General features: G+C 49.8%; 1 protein-coding gene across 16 annotated transcripts in view; it reads left to right on the top strand.

Annotated features, from left to right (window-relative positions):
- LOC307074957 (mitogen-activated protein kinase kinase kinase kinase 4-like) overlaps positions 1 to 21,627 on the top strand; it is a 49,853-nt gene extending 28,226 nt beyond the window's left edge. Inside the window, exons 15-31 of one of the 16 annotated variants that reach the window (XM_079735398.1) lie at positions 3,075 to 3,227; positions 4,304 to 4,636; positions 5,847 to 5,947; positions 6,142 to 6,266; positions 6,996 to 7,090; positions 8,711 to 8,889; positions 9,775 to 9,904; positions 10,788 to 11,129; positions 12,465 to 12,594; positions 13,780 to 13,950; positions 14,512 to 14,655; positions 15,956 to 16,090; positions 16,536 to 16,636; positions 17,099 to 17,248; positions 17,700 to 17,859; positions 18,491 to 18,630; positions 18,938 to 21,627. In XM_079735398.1, the coding sequence (XP_079591524.1) occupies positions 3,075 to 3,227; positions 4,304 to 4,636; positions 5,847 to 5,947; positions 6,142 to 6,266; positions 6,996 to 7,090; positions 8,711 to 8,889; positions 9,775 to 9,904; positions 10,788 to 11,129; positions 12,465 to 12,594; positions 13,780 to 13,950; positions 14,512 to 14,655; positions 15,956 to 16,090; positions 16,536 to 16,636; positions 17,099 to 17,248; positions 17,700 to 17,859; positions 18,491 to 18,630; positions 18,938 to 19,021 (2,673 nt within the window). In that variant the 3' untranslated portion in view covers positions 19,022 to 21,627. Of the gene's footprint in view, positions 1 to 3,074; positions 3,228 to 4,303; positions 4,637 to 5,846; positions 5,948 to 6,138; positions 6,279 to 6,995; positions 7,091 to 8,710; positions 8,890 to 9,774; positions 9,905 to 10,787; positions 11,130 to 12,464; positions 12,595 to 13,779; positions 13,951 to 14,511; positions 14,656 to 15,955; positions 16,091 to 16,535; positions 16,637 to 17,098; positions 17,249 to 17,699; positions 17,860 to 18,490; positions 18,631 to 18,937 lie in introns of all 16 variants that reach the window. The other 15 variants (XM_079735395.1, XM_079735400.1, XM_079735397.1 and 12 more) reach the window with 15 other exon arrangements.
- Positions 21,628 to 22,696: the final 1,069 nt, after the last annotated feature.

Below are 22,696 nucleotides of genomic sequence, written 5' to 3'. Positions count from 1 at the left end.
TCACCAGCAGTTATGTTTCATCTGCTGTGAATAACAGACATCAGATTTTATTGCACTTTTATGACAACTATGCAAGTCTCCATTAAATGACTCACTGCTTTTATGTATTTCATTCTGGATTTTACTGGTTCTACTCGGACGATAGGAATCGAGAATATTTGAGCACTTTGATTTAACGATTTCAATTAAAAGCATTTCGATAATCGTTGCGTGCCGACTTAATGTTTTTGTTTTGTTTGATTCACTTTAAATACTATGTGTTCTTTAACCTTATTCAGGGAGTTTCATGGCCCAAGAAAGGGAAAAATGAGACCTAAAAGGAACAAAAATGATCGTATAATAAGATAACGATTTGACTTAATTGCAGTCAGTTCTCCGGGCCACTCTTAGGCTGCGTAGCGTTTCACACAGATGCCTCCTTTCAGCTGAGAGGGGATAAGCCTTTACTGTCCTCCAACGAGAGGCTCTGACCACCGCTGTCCACGCTCTCTCTGACCTGATCCCCTCACCAACACACACACACACTCACACACACTCACTCACTCACATACACACACACGCACACAAATATACTCACTCACTCACTCTCTCTTACACGCACGCGCACGCGCACGCGCACACACACACACACACGCACACGCACACGCACACGCACACACACACACACACTGAAATATACACAAATATACACACACACACACACTGAAATATACACAAATATACACACACTGAAATATACTCACACACACACACACACACACACACACCCCCCAGGAGTTCAAGTGGCGCGAGCTGGAGGAGCAGCGAAAGGCGGAGCGGCTCCACCAGCGGCTGCAGCAGGAGCAGGCCTTCCTGCTCTCGCTCAAACACAGGCCGCCGCCGCCGCCGCATCAGGGAGGGGCCGGCGACGGCAGCCCGGCCCCCTGCAGCGCGGCGGCCCTGACCCCGACCCCCGCCGCCCTGACCCCGACCCCCCAGGCGCAGATCCTCGACGGCCCCCTCGCTTTAGACAGACCGCCCGCGGGCGTCCCCCTGGCCACCGCGGGGGAGACCCCCGAGACCCTGTCCCAGCCCCGCCCCCCGTCCTCCGAGAGGGCCGACCCCGACCGCGCCCCGCCCGACGCCGCACGCCAAACAGACCCCCAGGCCGGCTCCCCCGACGGCGCCGGCGCACCCGCCCAGACAGAAGAGGCGGAGCCCGAGCCCGTGGGTTATCCTCCTCAGCCTACCCTCGAGGTGAACCTCGTCGTCGGGGCCCCCGGCCCCGTCTCCGCTGTCGGCTGCTTTCTCTGGCTCCTTCCCACTCGTCTTCTCCCGGTCTACAGCGGGTGGCACCGGGGGGCCAAACGCTGGCTTTTTTCTTTCCTAGAAAAAAATACGACGCGAAAAGTTGTGTACAGACCCAATACCTAGAGGCCAATGGAAACAAGACCAGCCATATACATTTTTCAAGGCGAAAGCTGACAGAAATGTGTTGTTTGTCTCATTTCGGAGGAGGCTGTGTCCTCTTTCGTTCCCAAAAGGCCCAGTGTTTTTTAAGGAGGCAGCTCCTCCCACAGCTTGGGCCCTCATAGTGGGGTACGACGCGCCCTGAATGGAAAACTACAGGGCTCTGAAGTCCCCCTGTGTTCCCCGGCACACCAGAGCTGTTTGCGCCCACTGCTGCTTTGCATAACTTCTGTGTACTGACTACTAAACCCTTTCATTAGGCGTAGGCCCCCTTTTCAGTTTTTCCTGATCGTCGACAAACCTGAAACACTGTTTCAAGGATGCAGTCGCCTTGGTCGCAAAGTATAACCGCTTCTATGCTAGCTGTGAAAAATTGCACACGTATAAGGCATTGGTTTTTGGTTCGTGTTTTTGTCACGATGAGTCCACAACAGACGTGTTGAGGTCTTGTTTTGTGGCCCCAACCCCACAGTAAGCCCAAAAGATTTTGCAGTCTGATTGAATGCGATTGTCCGAACTATTCACTGGCCCCCTGCAATTTGACAACCATCATTCAGCGATTTCCTATAATTTCTTTTTATAGGAACATTTTCAGGTGTACTATACAAGTAAAGTGTACTATACAAAGCATCGCTGCAGTCCTTTTTTTTTCGTCTGACGTTTACACCCTAAAGCATCACACCCCGCAAGGCGGCTAAGAATACCCAGCAGCCCCGAGACAAAATCCCCATTCAGCGATGTACGGCGTCAAACCGACTCAAAGTCCGAATTCGAAGACTTCTCCCGTGGCCCGTGACTTTTCTTGGCTTTTGTCTGAGACTCTCAAGGAACGCAATCTGTTGGGACCTTTTCCCTCCTCTTATTCCTGAATGACCTTACTCGTTGCACCGGGCTCCGTGCCACGGTCCCCCCTCTCGGCATGAAGGTGTGTAACGTGCATGCGTACGACCCGAGGCCCCGTACTAACAAGCGGGGCCCCTAATGCCCCGAAAGGCCCTTGCAAACCGTCGGCCCTGACTTCTTAACCGATTTGTTTTTGTCGTCGTTTCTTCTTCCCCTCCCCCCCGAATCAATACACGATTTCCAGGTGAGGTTCCTGGAGACCGTACTCTCCAGGATAGGCTGTGCGCACGTTCGTCCGCCCCTGGCTTTGCGTCGAGGGGTGTCTCGGACCAGTGTGTGGCCGGGCCGTACACGGTGGTGTAGCTGTCATTCGCCATGCAAATGGACCCTTCGTCTGGTCGGTTTTGGAGAATCCCTGAAAGGCTTCCCAAAAATTGGCAAATGACAGGAGAAATACACAGAGGGGAATTTAAAGGAACAACCATTGATTCGAGGCGATTGACGTGGAATTAACAATGACGGCATTGATATGGAAATGCCGTGTCCACTTAACAGAGTGGAGACTGTTTGCTTAATTCGTCAAAATGAGGGTTCCACTTCCCATCCATTGGTCCTTTCTACGCCGCTCTGTTCCGACACCAAAAGAGTTCCCCTCGATTGTTCATCTCAGCCGCTGACCTCGTCCCGTGTTTGTTCGTACCGTGTCCCTGTGTGTCCCTGGTTCTAACTCCTCCCCTTCCTGTCCCCCCCCCCCCCCCGTCCGTGCGTGGCCGCCCTCCCAGGCGGACGAGCGCTACCGCAAGAACATCCAGGGCTCCCCGCAGACAGCCCCGCCCTCCAAGCAGCCCCCCCTGCCCCCCCGGTCCTCTGAACCCTTCTCCAACGGGGCGGGGCCGGCCGAGGCCTCCGCCATGCACCGGCCCATGGAGCCACAGGTAACCCTCCTCCCTCCCTCCCCTCCTTCCTCCCTCCTCCCCTCCTTCCATCCTTCCATCCTACCTCCATCACCTCTCTTCCTTCTCTCCTCCCCTCCTCCTCCCCTCCTTCCATCCTACCTCCTCTCCTCCCTCCATCTCCGCCCTTCCTTCTCTCCTTCCCTTCCACTCCTTCCTCCCTCCCTCCTCTCCTCCTCCCATCCTACCTCCATCTCCTCTCCTCCCCTCCTTCCATCCTACCTCCATCTCCTCTCCTCCCCTCCTGCTATCCTCAACCCATTCCTTCCTCCTCCTCTTTCCTCCCCACCTCGCCCGTCTCCCTGTCTCCGCTCCTTCCTTCATCATGTCCTTGCCCTTCATCCTACAATTCTCCCTTCCTTCCTTCCTCCCTCCTCTCCTCCCTCCCTCCCTCCTCCCTCTCATCCTCCCAGGTCTGTCTCCTAGCGATCTTACATCCATCGGTCCATCGACCAGCAGGGTTTGTCCCTGCAGCAGACGCGGGAGACTCAGTCGGGGGGAGAGAGACATTTCCCCCCAGAGGATTCGTGCTCCCTCGCCCCCGTCCCATGTCTCATCACACACTTTAACTCAACCAAGATCTAAATAGCTAAAAGACCCACCTTTTTTAAATATATCGTCACGGCATTTCGATACCGTGTTTCGGGATCATGTCTTCGAAATTCCTGTGCAGTTTTTTTTAAAGCTACTTGATCTGAAACGTTGCCAAAGTCAGAGGTCATTTGAACCAAAATAATGACGTGAGAAAAGGGTCCTTCGGTAATCTCTCCGCCCGCAAGCCTCGATACATCGGCCTCACAACTGATCAAAGCCTCTTTAGGCCCAGTGCACTTACATATCAGGTTGTTTGTCTCGGAAAGGGGTTCACGGACTGCGAGTGAGGTGTGTGTGTGTGTGTGTGTGTGTGTGTGTGTGTCTGTTTGTGTGCACGTGTGTACTCTTGACGCCCATCTACCCTCATACCTCACTGTATCGTCTTCTTGCCCACCCCCACCCCCTCCCCTTCTCCTCCTCCTCCTCCTCCTGCTCCTCCTCCTCCTCCCTCCCCCTCATCCAAGGTCCAGTGGTCCCACCTGGCCGCTCTCAAGAGCAGCACGAGCGCCACCGCCTCCACCCCCTCTCCTCCACCAACCCCACCCGTCGCTCCCACCGGGGCCCCCCCGCCCGCGGTCGCACGCTCGCAGTCGTTCAGCGAGCCCGGCGGCGGCGGCGGCGTTGCCCCGGGCTACGCCCAGCTGCACCTGCGCTCCTCCCAGGACCCCCCCCAACACCACCAACACCACCACCACCACCACCACCACCATCATCCATCGCCCGCACGACCCGACCCCCAGCCCCAACCTCCCACACACCACCACCCCCAGGCCCCCAGCGACGAGGTGCCTCCCAGGGTAAGGACACCGCCGCTCGGACCCGACCCCACCCTGTCCCCTCCATGGAGCTGGGCAATATGGAGGGCGTCGTCGCCTCGACGACACCTTCGCCGTCAACGCCTACGCCGTTTTTTGATTGGCTCACGCAACAACTTCAGTTTTGTTCTTAGTGAGGGCAGCGCTTAGCGTTAGAGTAGATTCAAAGTAAAATCGCTTTGTGATCATTCTTTGGTCCTTGCTGCTTAAGAGTAGCCTGGTCCTACCAGACCCTCGTACTTCGTTTCATTTGTACAGAGAGTCTGGACCCACTCAATTGACTAAACGTGAACTCACTTGAAGGCGGGTGTCTGTTGAAGTTTAAAACTATTGGATCCGCCCAGTGCCACTCTGGATCTGCCATAACCAATCGCTAACGTTTGGCCGGGAATCACGTTGTGCGCAGGCTGTAAACAAACCAAACGCCGTGCGTGAAGATGTCCGTCAACGAGAGCGGACTTTAACATCATTGTTCTCAGCCACTCCCTCTGTTCGATGATTGGACGCAGAAAATTTAGACAGAGAAAACCCACTAACATACCGCAGACGACCCAGACGTAGTACTGAAGGGGAATTCAAATTGAGCGGAAGTACTTTGGCGGGCGTAGCCAAGCTAGCTCAAAAGACCAATAAAATCACAACTCAACAAAGTGTAAATTTTCCATTGCAAGCGAAAAAAGATCATATTGAAGTACTGTATATCTCAATCTCACTACAGAGGTTAATGGCGATATTGATGGCATTGATATATTGCCCAGCTCTGTCCCAGCACCCCCTGACCCCCTGACCCTCACCCGTCACCCCGTCCCGGCTTCTGCCATCCGTCTGTGTTTGCTTCTTCTGTCAACCACGAGCTGGCAACCCATGGCCTGGCTGCGTGCCTTTGAGCTGTGTCGCTATGCATTGTAGTTTTATTCATTTTTTCCCCCTGTCTCTGTCCGCTAACGGCTCATTTTGTTCCGCATTTTCCTGAATCGCAGAACGGAGCTGTGATTGTGTGCGCTGATTATGTGTGGCTACGTCGCGGCTGCTTCGGTGAACTCTGCTGTTCACCTCGTTGTTACTTTTTCTTTGCCGTCCACGATCACAAAAAACGGCTGGCAAAAATCGCTGCTATGCTGTCTTGCCGCGAGCTACTTTTTGGTATGCTCATTCGTGTGTGTGTGTGTGTGTGTGTGTGTGTGTATATCAGGTCCCGGTGAGGACAACATCCAGGTCTCCTGTGCTGTCCCGTCGCGAGTCGCCCTTGCCGACGCAGCCTAGCAACCAGGTCGCCCAGAGGAACGTCGGCAGGTAACCATGGAATCCAATTCATCCAGTGGACCCCCGTACACGGGAAGTCTTGACGCCGTCGCCAACGCTAACAACAAAGTTCGGCAGTCCTTTGTTTTGGTCGCCAATGCTAATGCCGCCACCGTTGTCATGACGACATTGACCGTTGCTAATGCTAGGCTAATCGCCCCCTTCCCCTTGGGTGCCGTTAGCAGCGCAGAGCCCCGTCCGCTGTGGGACCGCGTGGAGAAGCTGCAGCCCCGGCCGGGCAGCGGCAGTTCCTCGGGCTCCTCCAACTCCAGCTCCCAGGCTGGCTCCGGGGACCGCTTCAGGCCTCGCTGTGAGTCCCCCGGTACTGTGGCTCCCCTCCCTCACACCTCTACTAACACCCCCGCCGCTGGGTGGGGATGCTAGCCTCATGGGCGACGAACTAGAGGCCACCTTGGTTCTGAATGCTGGGTCTAGTAAGCTAGCAACTGGAACCAAGATGGCCGCTAGGTGAATGCGGCCCATAGGACTCGTGAAGCTCCCTCTGAACTGACCAATCCTGTGCAATAAATCATTGTTGAATGGCTGTAATTGTTATGTACAGCCTTGGTGTACTGTACTTTACAAAAATCATTGAAAGACTAACGGATACAATTTTGTTTTTAGATGGGTTTGGAAAAGTTAGGGAGAAGAACAGTTTTTTCTTTGCTTAAAATGAACCTCCCCATACTAATCCTAAACGCCATCCTTTTAAGTAAACTGGTTCTGTTTGTAGGAATAGAATGTCAGTACATTTCCGTTAAACGGTTATTTTAGAACTAACCGATCAATGAAGACTCCAAAGGGCAAAAGACTAAATGAGGACTTCCCAAGGGTTCAGAATAGCCGTTTTATCCCACACTTGGTTCCTGTGTTTCCAACCGCAGTGGCAGTTGACGGAAACCGTTTCATGTTCAGAACCTGTCAAACCTGTCAGATCTTTGACACAGCCCCTTGTCTATCTCCCTCTTTGCCGTTGATTGCTAACTTTACCCCCCCCCCCCCCCCCCCCCCCCCCCCCTTCCTTCCCCTCCACCCAAAGCCTCATCCAAATCCGAAGGGTCGCCCCTCCAACGACCGGACAACGCTGCCAAAAAGACAGAAGACAAGAACCTAGCCAGGCCAAGCCGGCCAGCCGTAAGTCGTACACTTCAGCCTTCTTAACTCGGAGGCAAGGGGGCTTTTAATTTGGAGACTTTCGATTTTTTTGGACGTGAGATAAATGAGGAAAGGTGTGAAGATATAGCACTAGCTTTCGCTAGAATCAAGTGATCAGGGTTTGTATTTCTGAAGTGTTGCAGATATGCAGTGAGTCTATGGAAGCTCCCCTTAAAAAAACAAACAAAAAACGAGTAAGTCACTCAGTATATTGAAACCGAGTGACTCACTAAAGCAGTGCTGATTCATTTCAGTGGTGTGATAACAAGTGTATTTCCTGTCACACCGACGGGGACAAAATACAGTTCAACCAGACATCCGAACTCGATTTTCTCGTGTTTTTTCATTCCATTATTTCCCCGACTATGAACTCTGATCCATGATGTGGTTGTCTGGGAATTTCTTAGGGTGCGTGGTAAGCCTGATTTAAAAACAACCAAACAATGGATGGCATGATGATGTATGACATGCGCCATTTTGTCCCCGGCACGGCCCTTTCCATAAAACAAACACAAAAACCTTAGATATGATTGGATACGGTAGTGCAATCTATCACCAGCGGTTTATTAGATTATGCTTGCGAATGGTTGTAGCTTTCGGCCTTTGTAGGAAGTGACCACTGGATCTTTCCCTTTGCCAACTACCTGCTCACTTTCTGCCCCGAATCACTCGCGTCTCATTGGTCAGACACCACCCGACTTCACAGCACGATACACCGCTTCTCCTCTACTCAAGGACGGGCATGAGTTCTAACAAGCTCCACTCTGTCTTTGTAAACGCTTTTTGAGGACACTCGTCTGGTTTAGAGGGTAGGCTGATGTCACCTTTTTGTCAACTGTGATTTGGCCGCTGAAGGATGCTGCATCACTGTCCTTGCAGCGAAATTTGTATAAACTGTCCTTTTTATAACCTCATAAAGCAAATCTTTTCCAAAAAAAGTCATTACTAATGGGCTACCTAGAGACTTATTATTGGCATAGACCCAGGGTACTCCAGAACTATTCTAGAGGGTTCTCTGTCCGGGTTTACTAGAGTCTTTCAAGTGCTCGACTATAAGACGACCAGCCATCACTTAAGCAAAAAGAAAAATGATGCTACGCATAAAAAACACAAATGATTGAAAATGTATCCATGTCCATGGCACACTGGAAATTAGGGCTGCTCTATTATGGGAAAAATCATAATCACTATTATTTTGGTCAATATTGAGATCATGATTATTCAAACTATTATTTTTGAGTTTAAAAACATGATGTATTTATTCAGCATGTCTCCCCCAAAAAAAACTTTGTAAATGAGAACTTTGAAATTTCGCCTTAAAAAAATACACAAAATGGTCAAAAAGAAAATGTTCCAATCTAAAATAATATACCGATATGTATCCAGCTGTTCTGCCCTTTCTATAAAACATTAAATCGATTATGTTCATTTTGTGATCGTTTGACGCTAAAATCGAAATCGCGATCAAAATTTGATGAATCGCCCCGCCCTACTGGAAATGTGAACGAAATTTCCTATGAACAAGATTTCGAGTGACAGCGACCACAAACTCTTGTCTGCCTGACTGACCTTTGACCCTTTGGGCCCGGCGTCTCCCAGGACCTCACGGCCCTGGCCAAGGAGCTGCGTGCCGTGGACGACGTGCGGCCCCCGCACAAGGTCACCGACTACTCCTCCTCCAGCGATGACTCGGGCACCACCGACGAGGAGGAGGACGAGGAGGTGGACCAGGAGGCGGGCGAGGAGTCTACCTCCGGGGCCGAGGACTCCAGGGCTGGGTAGGTCCCCCCCCCGTTGCCTCATTGCCTCGCTGCTTAGCTCGTTGCTAAGGGTCCCAGGGTGTTGTTTACCACTACCGGGTGTAAGGCTTGGTTACGGCTCCGCGTCGACGCACCGCAAGGAGGTTTACGGACCCCTTACGTCCTTGCGGACCCTCCTTGCGTCCCCTGCAAGGCTCTGACGTGCGCCTTCCCAAAAATTGGCACCTTGCGTCGAGGCGACGCAGCAGCAAGGGCTGTGATTGGTCGGCTCCCTAAAACCCGACGCGGGACCGAAACAGGTTCGCGACGGCGTCGAAGCGTCTGCATGGTCGGTGCGTGGCGTCGACGTGGAACCGTAACTGAGCCTTTAGGCGTGATGTTTTGGGATCTACCCATTGGGGGGGGGGCTCACAGGTGGGAGTGTGGCCGCCCGGATGTCTGGATGACTGATCGCCCCTCACACCTGGTGTGGAAAATTGGGGCCCTTTTCATGCACGTCACAATTCCAATGCTTTGATTTGCTTCATCACTTGCTCAAATGCTCGTTCTGCTAACGCCGAAGGCTAACGCTAGTCGTTATTGGAGTCTGCTTCTCCGTTCGTTCAAATAATTGCCAAACACGGGTTATTGTAAATGCTGTTTCAGATTGGCTCAAATTTGTGTCTTTCCATTATTTAAGTATTTCCATATTCTGTCAACATACTCATTGGTTTCATGGCTGTTGTGTGCTTGGCTTTAAAACAGCAAGGCTTGCCTAAATGTTGCAAAGTGCAGTTTTTAAAAAAGTCTGGCTATGATCACACTGCTTACTCTGCTCGTTCCTGCGCCATTTTGGGGGCCGGGGATTGCTTTGCATGTCTGCGGCTGCATGTCTATTAACACGGGTCTCGCTACGGACGTCAGATATTCCCATGGCTTCTACAGGAGGCTGAGCAACGGAGAGACGGAGTCCCTGAAGACCATGCTGGCCGAGGACTCTGAGAGCGACCAGGCCACCACGCCCTCCAAAGACGGCACCCTGGTCATCAGACAGGTAGGGCTCTGGGCGTGATGGTGTCTCCCCCCTTTACTCGACCTGGATCTCCACTGGGGATAGGGTGTGGTGGGAGGGGGGCTGGGGATGGATCAGTATGTCGACCTGCAAGACGAGGTTTGTTGTAGGTGAAGTGAGCAGGTAATGGTCGTTTTTTCCAGTTGAGAAGATTTGAGTTTTCGCTTTGGTTTGCTCTAAGGGGACACTGGTTCACGCTACTGGGTTTTCAGTGTCGACATGAGAGTTGGGGAAACCTGGTTACTGCAGTGACTAGCTTAGAACGGCTTTCCAGCGCCCGTGTAAATGCACTGTTGAGGTCGTCTTTATTATAATCCACTTTGTTTCTGTAGCAACCTTTTTAAAACCAAGTTTACAATCTCCTCTTTTTAATAGTACATGCATATTACCGGCACTGCGGATATGAACGAGCACAGTTTGGGACACACAGCGATGAGTGAAGAGAGACAGCCTTTTCTGTTTGTGTATTTTCTTGTTTTGGTTAACTGTCCGTGCCTATCCTTTCACATCCTTCACGCTAATCCCGCTCGGCCATGTTCGCTCAAGTGTACTGTCTGGTGTAGCTAAGAGCCCATTGTCCACCCCAAGAGTGATGGAGAAGCCTGTTTACCCTCCCTTTTATGTCAGCAAAGTGCCTTTTTCAGGGTGTGTGTAAACCCTATGAATTATGTATCGTGCCAGGAATACCAGAGAAGGCGGGGGGGGGGTGGGGGGTCCGATATGAAACAAGGAGACATTGTGTGTGGGGGTGGGTTATGACGTCACCTAGCGGTAGTGACGTCACCTAGCGGTAGCTTAGGAGCCGCTGGGGTGCCACGCCCTGCTCCACTGCCCCCCCCATGGTGTGCCTGTTCTGTGCTTCCAGAGCTCCAGTGAGCTAAAGAGTGCGGCGGCGGCTCTGGTCGCCGCCGCCGGCACTGCCCCGCCGGAGAAAAACGGCTTGCACCTCCTCCCGCACCACCTCCTCCTCCTACACCAGCAGCAGCAGCAGCAGCACCACCACCACCTGCCCGACCTTATCCAGCAGAGCCACCCCTCCCCTTCCTCCGCCTCATCCTCCGCCTCCTCCACCCCCCTGCCCTCCTCCTCCTCCTCCTCCTCCACCACCACCACCTCCTCCACCTCCTCCTTCCCCCCGTCATCCAGCCACAACGGCTCCCAGGCCTTGCGGCCGCAGAACCTCCTGGATCAGCTCACTGCCGAGGAGGTAGGACCCCATCCCCCTCCACCCTTCCCCCACCTCCCCGACATCCACCTCCACCCCTCCTTCCCAGCATCCACCCACCCCACCCCACCCCACCCCCCCATCCTACTCACACACCGGAACGGAGCGCAGAGATGTGTATACACTGTCGGCCACGCCCCGGGGGGGCGAAACCCCTCGCAGGGTGTTTTGCTTCGATCTTTGGTCGGGGCGGTGAGATTTTGAGTGACCTCCTCAAACCTCATTTCTCGTCACGCATTGTGTCGGTGCAGCCTGACTCACCGTGCGCTTACGAGGATTACATGCAAATCCTATTGTTAAATTCCACCCGCAACTTGTTAAACTGTGCCGTGTTGGGACACTTGCGCTTTCGGCTAACTAGCTAGGCCGGCTGAATCAGTGTGTACTATTCTCTGCGATCGGTTCTTGTTCATCGGTGCGCTCCGACAACCTCCCCCCCCCCCCCCCCCCCCCCACACCTCGCCCTCCTTCTCTCTCCGGCTCACTTCTCGCCTGGCTCATACCTGGTGCACGGTCTGTCACTTCCCAAAGCTCCTGCTTCTCCCAGCGCTGCCCCCTGGTGGTGGAACATGGTCATGGCACGGAGGATCAGTTGTTGATGTGGGTGCAGCCAGCACAGGATGTGCTCCTTCATTAGGTGGCACTGGTAGAAGGGGAAAAAAAAAAAAAAAAGGTTAACAAAATAAATGTCCTGCTTTTGCTTTTGTTCTCGATTCCTGCCCTGAGGTAATTTACCCATTAGGGTTGAATGAGGATCATTCACTCGTTTGGTGAATGGGGATTGGGCTAATGAGCAGAGGGTAGGCCAAAGTAATGAGCAGGACCTTTACTTTGTTAAGCTGTGCGTTGCTGGTTTGTCCGTCCTTGTGTGCTGGGGTTAGGGGAGTAAAGAGCTGCATTGCTTTGTGTCTATACACGCCAATCTTATCTGTAGGAGGACGGTTTTTCTTGAAGGAGCGAATGACCGAATGTCCATCAGCTCTCTTCCCCCTTGCCTTTGATGCACACAGCTTTGCTTTAACATTACTATTTCTTATTTCCCATGTTTTGTTTTTAACACCAGGGCTTTTCGTAACGCTTTCTGCCTTTAAAAGTCTTCCTTAACCGCTTGCCAGTGTTTTTTCCACTTGATCTTGATTCGTTTGGGTTTCTTGGATTGGTTTGCTTACGCCGAGTGATTTAATTCCAGATTGAGTGCGTCCTTGAATAAAAACTGATAACTCAACGTTTGTTTTGCGCGATACGAGTCTTACTGATCTGGATTTGTTGACTCGTGTTTGTAATTAAATGAATTGTGTTTTGTCTTTTCATCGCCAGACCCAGTCGGCCAGCAACACCATGACCAAACACAAGTCGTCGTCTTCCTTCACGCCCTTCATCGACCCCCGCCTCCTCCAGATCTCTCCCTCCGGTGGCAGCTCCCTCAACAACATGGGTGAGTTGTTAGGTACGTTTCCTCTTTCTTTCCTTTTACATTTGATGTAATTGCATCCTTAGTGGTTTATCTGGCTTGTTAAACCACTTGGTAGACATACAAGCGACTGTATGAAGTATCTCTATTTTAGTGTAACTTTAACTATGTGCAGTAAAAGCCACAGCAGTTTCCTAACGTCCTCCTCTCATGCGATTTAAGTGTTTTTTCCTGTCAAAGGAGGGTTTGGCAAGCCTTGAAAAATATCCTTCCACACCTCAGAAATAAAGTCTTCACTGACTCGACTGAGATGATAAAATGCATTTCAAAACGGCTTACATGTGTCACATCTGTATTTACACTTCCACACTTGGGGCCATGGAAACTGTTATATCAAATCATTGTTCAACACTAGAATCCTCTTGTGCAACCTTGCAGTGCTCACTTTGAAGCACTGCATGCTTGACCGTAAATCTGCCAAACTAATCAAGATGGACAACCCTAGCGTTGGTGTCTCCACTTCTCTAAGGTCTTTGTGTTGATTTATAATAACTCTTCAATCATTTGGGGGAAGCTTTTATCCAGTGGGAACAGTAAATAACAATACACTGTTACCTAATACTTGATATTGTTAAATATTTTGTTAAATATAAGTGAGGGTATTTATTAGGACATTTAGTAGTCAAAATCACTACATTGACATACTGATAGCATGTGTCATGTACTTTCTACCTTAGAATCTAGGAGTTTGACTTGGTTCTAGATTTGTGATGACACAAATTTTCACGATTTCCGTTTACGACTTTCAAACACCATTAGCACTGACGTAAGTGTTCGAAACAGCACACGAGATTCCGATGTTGCAGATTTTCGCCCGGCCCCAAACATCAGATTTCCACTTAAGGGCTGATTATGGTTCCACGTCGACGCAACGCAATGACCACGCAGTCGCGAACCAGTTTTGGTTCTGCGTCGGGTTTCAGTGAGCGGACCAATCACAGCCCTTGCTTGCCACGTCAGGCTCAGCCCCCTTGTGGACATAAGGAGGGTCGGCTAGGACGTAATAGGCCCGTTAACCCCCCCCCGCGTTGCGTCGACGAGGAACCATAATCAGCCGTTGAGTTATCTTGTTCGCTACGCTAACCCAACGAAACAAAGGGAGTTCGTACTCGGACCCGTACCGCAAACCTTTCGCTTCCTGCCTCCCCTCCGCCCGTCCAGCGAGCTTCGGCCAGGACGTGCGGCTGCCCGAGGCGCTCCGCGCCGACCCCTCCCGGAAGGGCTCCGTGGTGAACGTGAACCCGGTCAACACGCGGCCGCAGAGCGACACGCCCGAGATCCGCAAGTACAAGAAGAGGTTCAACTCGGAGATCCTGTGCGCCGCTCTCTGGGGTGAGTGTGGGGTCGTGAGCGTGCACGTGGCGGGAAGGGCGTGCACGTAGCAATGCGTAGTTGCCCGTTGGATTCATTGCTGTGGAATATCAGGCACTGCTGTTTGTTTCTGATACTGTTACTATAATATACATTACTACAGACTGTATACAAATACATACAGTGACTATAATATACATGTATAGAGGCTGCATACGAAGACTACAGTTAATGTAGTTTACATTACTGCAGACTTTATACGAATACCACAGTTATTGTAGTGTATATTACTACAAGCTGCAGGCAACAACGACAGTTTTTGTAGTGTTCAGCACCATCGATGGTTTGCACAGACTGTAGTTAACGTAGTATACAGAGAGTTCATAAAGTCTCTCAATATATGATCAAACAATACCATACCGTACACCACAGTACTTTTGTTACATACATAAAAACGTTTGAGTGTGTGTAGATCACCATGACCGATAGTGAAAGTCATCGGGCCCATTTCAGTGATGCCATGCAGTATTCGCACGTGTGCACCGTTTTTAACACGTGTGCGTGTTTGTGTCGCGTGTGCAGGTGTGAACCTGTTGGTCGGTACCGAGAGTGGGCTGATGCTGCTGGACCGCAGCGGCCAGGGAAAGGTCTACCCTCTGATCAACCGCCGACGCATCCAGCAGATGGACGTCCTGGAAGGCCTCAACGTGCTGGTCACCATCTCGGGTAGGGAAATACGCACGTCTACTGTAGAAATGCACTGGTCGCCATCCCGGGTAGAGAAATACGCATGTCTACTATAGAAATGCACTGGTCACTATCTAGGGTATAGAACTCTATTATAGAAATGTACTGGTCACCATATCTACTGTAGAAATGCACTGGTCACAATCTAAGGTATAGAAATATCGATCATAGAAATGTACTGGTCACCATCTCGGGTATAGAAATATCGATCATAGAAATGTACTGGTCACCATCTCGGGTATAGAAATGTACTGGTCACCATCTCGGGTATAGAAATGTACTGGTCACCATCTCGGGTATAGAAATGTACTGGTCACCATCTCGGGTATAGAAGCGTACTGCTCACCAGCTCTGGTATAGAAATACTCATCTACTATAGAAATGTACTGGTCACCACCTTGGGCAAAGAAATACTTCTATATATATTATAGAAATGTACTGGAGAGCTACTATAGAAATAAATAGGTCATCCTCCTCTATACACATAAATATATAGAACAGTAACATACTGATGTATTCCCAGCCCACTTTGCTTTCCCTATAAAGATTCCCTTTCCTTTGTATAAATAATGTCAGTCTTTTTAAAAATGTAAAACCGTCACTATAAGCAGAACAAGTCATGGCTGCGCCCATAATACACCCTGACAGCAAAGTGAACACTAAAATATTTATTTGCCAGCGCATGGATCGTCAAATGCTAGGTGCCAAGCACTGAGATGGAAAGAGCTGATGTTGGTATGATTCCTTCCTCCATCTTTGCTAGCTAGCTAGCTCATGCTAGTCTACAGCAAGAGGGGAAACTGAAGCCCGAAGGTCAAACAGAAAAGGCCAAGTGGTGAAAGCACCAAAGTTACTACGAGTCCAACATATCCTCCATCTTTAAATGGTAAACGTTCTGCATTTAAACAGCGCTTTTCTAACCAGTGGTCACTCAAAGCGCTTTACAATACCGCATAAAAATCCCCGATTCATTCACACACCGACGGCGTTGTCAACAACACAAGGCGACAGCCAGCGCGTCGGGAGCAGTCAGGGTGAGGCGTCTCGCTCAGGGACACCTCGACACTCAGCTAGGAGGAGCCGGGGTCCGAAATAGCTACCTTGCGGGTGCCAGCCAACCCGTGCGGCCCCTCTACAAGCTAGACCATGCTAGGCTTCAGCTAACTAGAGGGTGTGAACATACCAAAACGCCCCTTAAACGGAAAAAAAAACGCATGCGATGCAATGAAACACATTGCATGAGCGGCCCGTTGATTATTCTCTCTCTCACGCTGTGCAGGCAAGAAGAACAAGCTGCGTGTGTACTACCTGTCGTGGCTGAGGAACAAGATTTTGCACAACGACCCCGAGGTGGAGAAGAAGCAGGGCTGGGTTACCGTGGGCGACCTGGAGGGATGCGTCCACTACAAAGTCGGTAAGTCCAACCCAGAACCTTCATTTTTGAAGGGCCGGTCAGTGTCAAACTCCTCACTGCTTTAATGGACACTGTTCAGGGGTACACTTCCACCCAAAGCGCCTTGCTATACTGTGAGTGCAGGATTGTACTGGTAATGAACTTCAAACCCCCCAAATGCCTTGCTCTGTCAGTGGAGATGCCCTACAAACACAGATGTCAATCAACACCTTGTCCCTTAATAAACCATGAACCCATTTACTATTAGCAGTTCAGTCAGCATTATTCAGTTTGCAGACGATAAAAAAATTTTAGATCCATGAAGTTTAGACATCTTGCTCAAGGACGGGGGCACACTGCCAACATTGGGGATTGAACCCCAGTACCTTATGCCCTGGGAGTCGAACAGTCTTATCACCACTACCCTTCCTGACCTAGATCTCTCCTTCTCTCCTTCTCTCTCTAGTCAAATATGAGAGGATTAAGTTCTTGGTGCTGGCTTTGAAGAACGCTGTGGAGGTTTATGCCTGGGCGCCCAAACCCTACCACAAATTCATGGCCTTCAAGGTAAGAGCGTGCCCGTTAGAGGAATCAAACGCACCCAACCTCAAAACGAAGGGTTAGTGGGACACTGGCTGGTGGGATGTCACGAAACATTCCATTTAGGGCATTTGAGAGATGCTTCTATCCAAAGCGACGGTTAACACCCGCATAGACACACCGACGGCAGACTCAACCATCATGCAAGGCGACAGCCAGCTCGTCAGGAGCAATCAGAGTTAAGGTTCTTGCTCAGGGACACATCGACACTCGGGGAGGAGCCACGGATCGAACTAGCAACCCTCCGGTTACAGGTCAACCTGCTCTACCTTCTGGGCTAAGCCCCTTATACTTACAATGAACCAATTGGAACCCATCAGTGCAACAACAAGAGCAAACTATCGTTACTTTGGTTTTATTTTGAGTGTTTAGTCGGTGCTTCGGATTCAGATGGGTCGGGTTTGTTTATTTTTATTATTTACTCCCCAGTCTTTCGGTGACCTGGTGCATAAGCCTCTGTTGGTGGACCTGACGGTAGAGGAGGGCCAGAGGTTAAAGGTCATCTACGGCTCGTACTCGGGCTTTCACGCCGTGGACGTCGACTCCGGCGCCGTCTACGACATCTACCTTCCCACGCACGTGAGTAGTGCACACAGTTGGCACGTAAGAGGGATCCTATCCGGAAAACATATGGACCATTGAAGTCATTGGTCAATCTGGTTTGAACACTTTCACGTGATGGTTTTGCAACGAAATTACGCTTTTGCAACGGTCACGTTCATTTTTGTGGAGGATTTTGAATTTGTACTCTAATGGAAAGATGATTCTATTCATAAAAACAAGCACTAAAAAGCCCAGCATGTGTTTGTAAGGCCCCTTACAATCCTCTCGTCCATAACCAATCCACTTCTAACATCCTACTCTGCACAAGTACACACATATACTATTAGCAATTCAGTCAGCATTAGTCAGTTCGCAGACAATAAAAAAACTTTAGATCCATGAAATTTAGACATCTTGCGCAAAGACGACACGATCCGAGCCCCTTGATTGACTCACTGCACCCCCCTCCCACCATCCCTCCCACCAGATCCAGACCAGCATCCAGTCCCACGCCATCATCATCCTGCCCAACACGGACGGCATCGAGCTGCTGGTGTGCTATGAAGACGAGGGCGTCTACGTCAACACCTACGGCCGCATCACCAAGGACGTGGTGCTGCAGTGGGGCGAGATGCCCACCTCCGTGGGTACGTTGGGGCCCCACAACCCCTAGACTCCCAGGAGCTTCCGGACTCAGTTTCCCGCCGTGGCACACAAACTGGGGGTCCCCTTTTCTTTTGGCTAGCGTTAGTAGCAGCGGCGTAGTCAAAAGCCGCCAACTGACAAATCAGTCAAGCGAGGGAGATTAGCCTTCTTGCGTTGTTCGTGGCCGCCATTTTAATCTTGGTCATCCCTGGAAGGAGGAATCCCCCCCTCTGCGTTCCTCCTCGAGATTTCTTCCTTGCAAATTAAGAGTTTTTTCTTGCCCTCTTGGGGGGCTTGGGTCAGGGGGGGTTATCAATATTTGGCCTGTCAAGCCCTTTGAGACTGTACCGGTGGTTAGGGGGTATACAAATAAAATGTATGAATTAAATTGGGTTTTCTTGCCCACGGTAGGCTGCGGTAAATTTTGGAGTTGAGCTGGTTGAGGTTTATGCAGAAGAGATAATACATAACTAACCTATACAGAGTTAATATTATAGTTTTTTTGGACGTTTCCCTGGTTAGATTTAATTGTATAACGCTTGGTCAATGTCAACAATGAAAGCCCCATGCCTAACAACGCACACAGGGCCTGAATGCTTGTCTGACACGCGCCCCCCTCCCTCTCGCTCTCAGCCTACATTAGGTCCAACCAGATTATGGGCTGGGGGGAGAAGGCCATCGAGATCCGCTCGGTGGAGACGGGCCACCTGGACGGGGTGTTTATGCACAAGAGGGCCCAGAGGCTGAAGTTCCTCTGTGAGAGGAACGACAAGGTGAGACAAACACCTCATCCCCAGCAGTAGATGTACTGACGTTTAGATCCACCAGCCGTGTTGGTAGTGTGTCACCATGGGGATTAGGAAACTGGACATGTAAGCGTGAGTGGAGATGAGATTTACTTTTGATGATTTTCCTAAAAAAAAATTAGAATCATTGGATTTATGTGTTGAAAGTGATGCGTTCATGAGCCTTTGGTTGTTTAGGACATTTGAAAGTGTTCCCAGACCAGTGGAAATGAGTTCCCTGGAGAAAGCCAACGACGATTTACATCCCTGTCCTTCTTCCCTCCCCGTCCCCCAGGTGTTCTTCGCCTCTGTGCGCTCCGGCGGCGCCAGCCAGGTGTACTTCATGACCCTGGGACGCACCTCTCTGATGAGCTGGTAGTCATAACGACCGCATCCCCCCCCCCCCCCCCGAAGAAAAAAAACGGAAAAAAAAGGAAACCAAACCTGCCGACCAGGCAGGGGTGGGCACGACAAAACCACACACTTAAAAACACATGCACGAACGTACGCACGCACGCAAAAATACGAAAAGCGGCCGACAGATTTTGACGATACTTCCCGGAGACGACAAACGACCCTGTGCTGATGTATAGACTGAACTGTATTGGACATTTCTGTTTCGTTAGAGGAGGAGGGGGGGGAGGAGGCGGTGGTTGGAGAGGAAAGGATTTCCAACTGGCAGACGGAAGAGTCTATGTGTGTTTGCGGGAAGGGGGAACTGGGGTGTCATCGTACACTACAGCATGGAACAGGCCCCTCCTCCCCCCTCCAGCCCTTCCGCTTCCCCTTGTCTCTTTCGGCGGCCATCTTTGAGGTGGTGTAGCATGGATGGTAAACATATACGTGTCATAGTAATGCTTAGTCTTTTGTGTGTGTGTGTGTGCGTTTGGAGGAGGGCGGGGCCAGAGCTAGAGTCTGTAAAAGTGAGAAAAAGGCAGATGTGTGTGAATGGAAAGTGTGCGAGTGTGTGGACGCTAAGAAGTCAGTTCCGTACTAATACCGTTTTGTTTTAAAGGCCGCCCTGATCCCGGACAGGTCTAGTGTCGGCCGTTTGATACCACTCGCCAACCAAATTGTATTCCTGTGTGATCCTAGCTTGACATAAATCCCCAGGGCCTTGTATCTGCGTACTTATATTTTTTACCCTGTTCTCCGTTAAGGGGAGATCCACCAGGGGGCGACATTCTGTGCCATTGTTTGTGTGTCTTTTCAAGAACTTTATAAGTGTCCCCTAAAATTACAGGGTATGGGGGAAGTGACTTGTACATAGGCATACACCTTGCGCAGGCGTCGCCCCGACAGTAGTAACCCCTGTTCGATGGTACACTGTCGTACTCGTGTGAGCAAAAGCAATTTGAGCTGAACCTGTCGGTACGTCAGTGGTCCTTTACGCGTTGACGACCACCCGACCCACCCACCCTACGAAACCCCGGAACGAACGGGAAACATCAGTCATTATCAGGGCTAGCATAAACTGTGAATTGGGATCACCAAATCATCGGGATGGCTGTTATTTTTTTCAATACTGGTCTATAGGTAGAAACAATCATACCAGTTGAATGTGCTGTAACGCGGACCTCTCGATAAACCCCATGATTGCGGATGGACGGGCCAGCGGCCCCGTCGTATGTATAAAATACTCTGCCGACGCTCAACGTCTTTTTGAGATCGCGTAGCTTAAGCGAAAGCATCATTTTGTGAGTTTCGTTCCGAACTTTGTTTTTTTGCCGGCGGATTAGTCCATCATTTGAAGGGAATCCCTCAAACTCACTCACAGGGGGGGGGGGGGTGGGGGGATGTAAACGTTGTAGTAGGAGCGCTGCAAGACTGTATTAACACTTTAGCTTGAACCAGCAATATGATTTAATATCGGACCTCGTTGCAGTGTAGTGGTGTTTTACCCCCCCCCCCCCCCCCCCCCGAAGCTGTTGAAACGTCCTGGGTTCACTATGTGCAGACGTATGTTTTTAACATTTGGTTTGAGGTCCAGGAACTCACCACGAATGGTGTCCTACATCCCAGAATTGTATTTTATCTTTGCGGTCAATGTACCCCACCCCCACCCCCCCCAACCAGACGGCAACAGTTTACTGTCTTTAGATGAAGGGTCGTGTGTGTGTGTGTGTGTGTGTGTGTGTGTGTGTGTGTGTGTGTGTGTGTGTGTGGGGCCTGTAGAAGTAAAATTTAAAAAAGCCCGAACCTGATACCTTTTTATAGACGTCTCACCCACAGACTCACCTCTTGTTATGGGGGCCTCATGTTTTTTTTAATTTTCTATGTTTTGGTGATTTTGGTTTCCGTTCCGTTTCCAGTCGAGGCGGTGCCTTCCCTTCGCTGGAAAGTGTAGGATCTGCTGCCATCTTCTGGCCATCTGCAGAAAGGATACCAAGATAAAAAAATATATAGTCTCGGAAACAAACCACTTGGGAGGGGGAGCAACACGGCAACAAATATTTAACTTGGGGATTTAGCTAATTTTTGTTTATGCAATTTTTTTTTACTAATTATTCTATAACCCCCCTTCGGATATGCGACTGCAGTGGTTTTTACGATGCAGACACCTTACGTTGGAAATGTTTACAGGAACAATTGTTTTGTTAAAACCAATGTGCATCGGTGTATTTATGGATTACCTTATAGGGCAGTTAACACCCCCTTCCTTCCCCCTTCACTTTTTGTACTTTGTATTATTCTCTTTTGTATTATGGTTTTGAGGTTCGTGTACAGGAATAATCGTAGACCTCTTGCTAAGGTTTCAAACCACACAATCCACGTTCTCGTCCCGGGGTCAGGCGATGGCATTCCCGCGATGGTTTGAAAAGCTGTGCACCAGCCAGTTGCCCGCTGACATCATTTGTCTCCCTCAAATGTCTTTCTTACCTCTCTCTAATTTATGTCCTCTATCTCTTGTGTGCTATGGGAGTACCTGTATTTTCCTGAAGGTCTTTTTTTTTTTCCATTGAATAAAATCTTAAGTAATCTACCGGGCATCGTCTTTTGTGTTCAATGGTGACTTACAAAAAATATCGTGCCACCAGGTGTTAAGCCGGTGTTGGTAATACTCCTACACATGTCTTTTCTCTCTTAAAGGGAAATGTGGGTCACCTGTTCTGTTGTTGAGTCAAATACATTGACTCAAATTCATTTCAGGCATCAAATAAGTAGCCTTGTTATTTACTTATTTATCTGTGCAGGATAACTAAAACCAAGCACGTCATATCACGCTTTTTCCCTGCCTCTTCACTACTCCTAGTTACATTAGTCATTACGTTTTTTTTAACCACTAGTGGACTTTGACCGACCTTTGAGACCAGATTAGTGACACTCCACACTGCTTTTAACATGCACTTTGTCTTGTATGTGTTGTGTCTCATGTCTTAATGCACTGTAACTCGTACCATGGGAAAGACATTCCTAACGATAAAATAAAGTTATTTGTATGAAATTTATGTTGATTGAAGTATTTAAGCGTATGATAACCGTTGAATTTTAATCTCAGCAACAGTCCCCCTGGGGTCTGATCAGATTGTACACATGAAGGTTTAATACCTACTTCACAGGGTATACACTATGATGACTATGGGCAATGCCTACCTATCATAATAATTCAATATGCTACACCTGATGTTACCCCTTATATTGCATTATTAAATATGTGCAATAGACCCTTTGCTTTAGCAGCCGACGGTTAGGCCTCTATAGGCTAGCTATTTCATATATATTCTTGTTAAGTACAAACATGACCTCATTGGTAGTACAATGTAGTGGCCACAAGATGTCGCATCTGCGCAGTGCTTATGTTTTTTGTGCCATTCATCACACAGCGTACTGCTCTTTCACAACAAATGTCTCTGACTAACGGTTACGGCATCGGATTTAGTCGTCATGAATCCAAAGCAAAGAACGGCTATTCGGTCATTTTCATCGTTTAACTAACCCAAAACAGCCCAACAGCGAACAATATATTGTAAAAAGCCTGTATTTGAAAAGGTACTCGAGTTCTAATCCAGTATACCGACATTTCAATTCAACTGGTGGTGAACCTCAAAGTTTT

This window comes from Pollachius pollachius (genome assembly GCF_949987615.1).
Source record: "Pollachius pollachius genome assembly, chromosome: 4".
Lineage (NCBI taxonomy): Eukaryota > Metazoa > Chordata > Actinopteri > Gadiformes > Gadidae > Pollachius > Pollachius pollachius.
The sequence above is the reverse complement of the archived record's forward strand: the minus strand, read 5'-3'. Positions and strand labels throughout refer to the sequence as shown.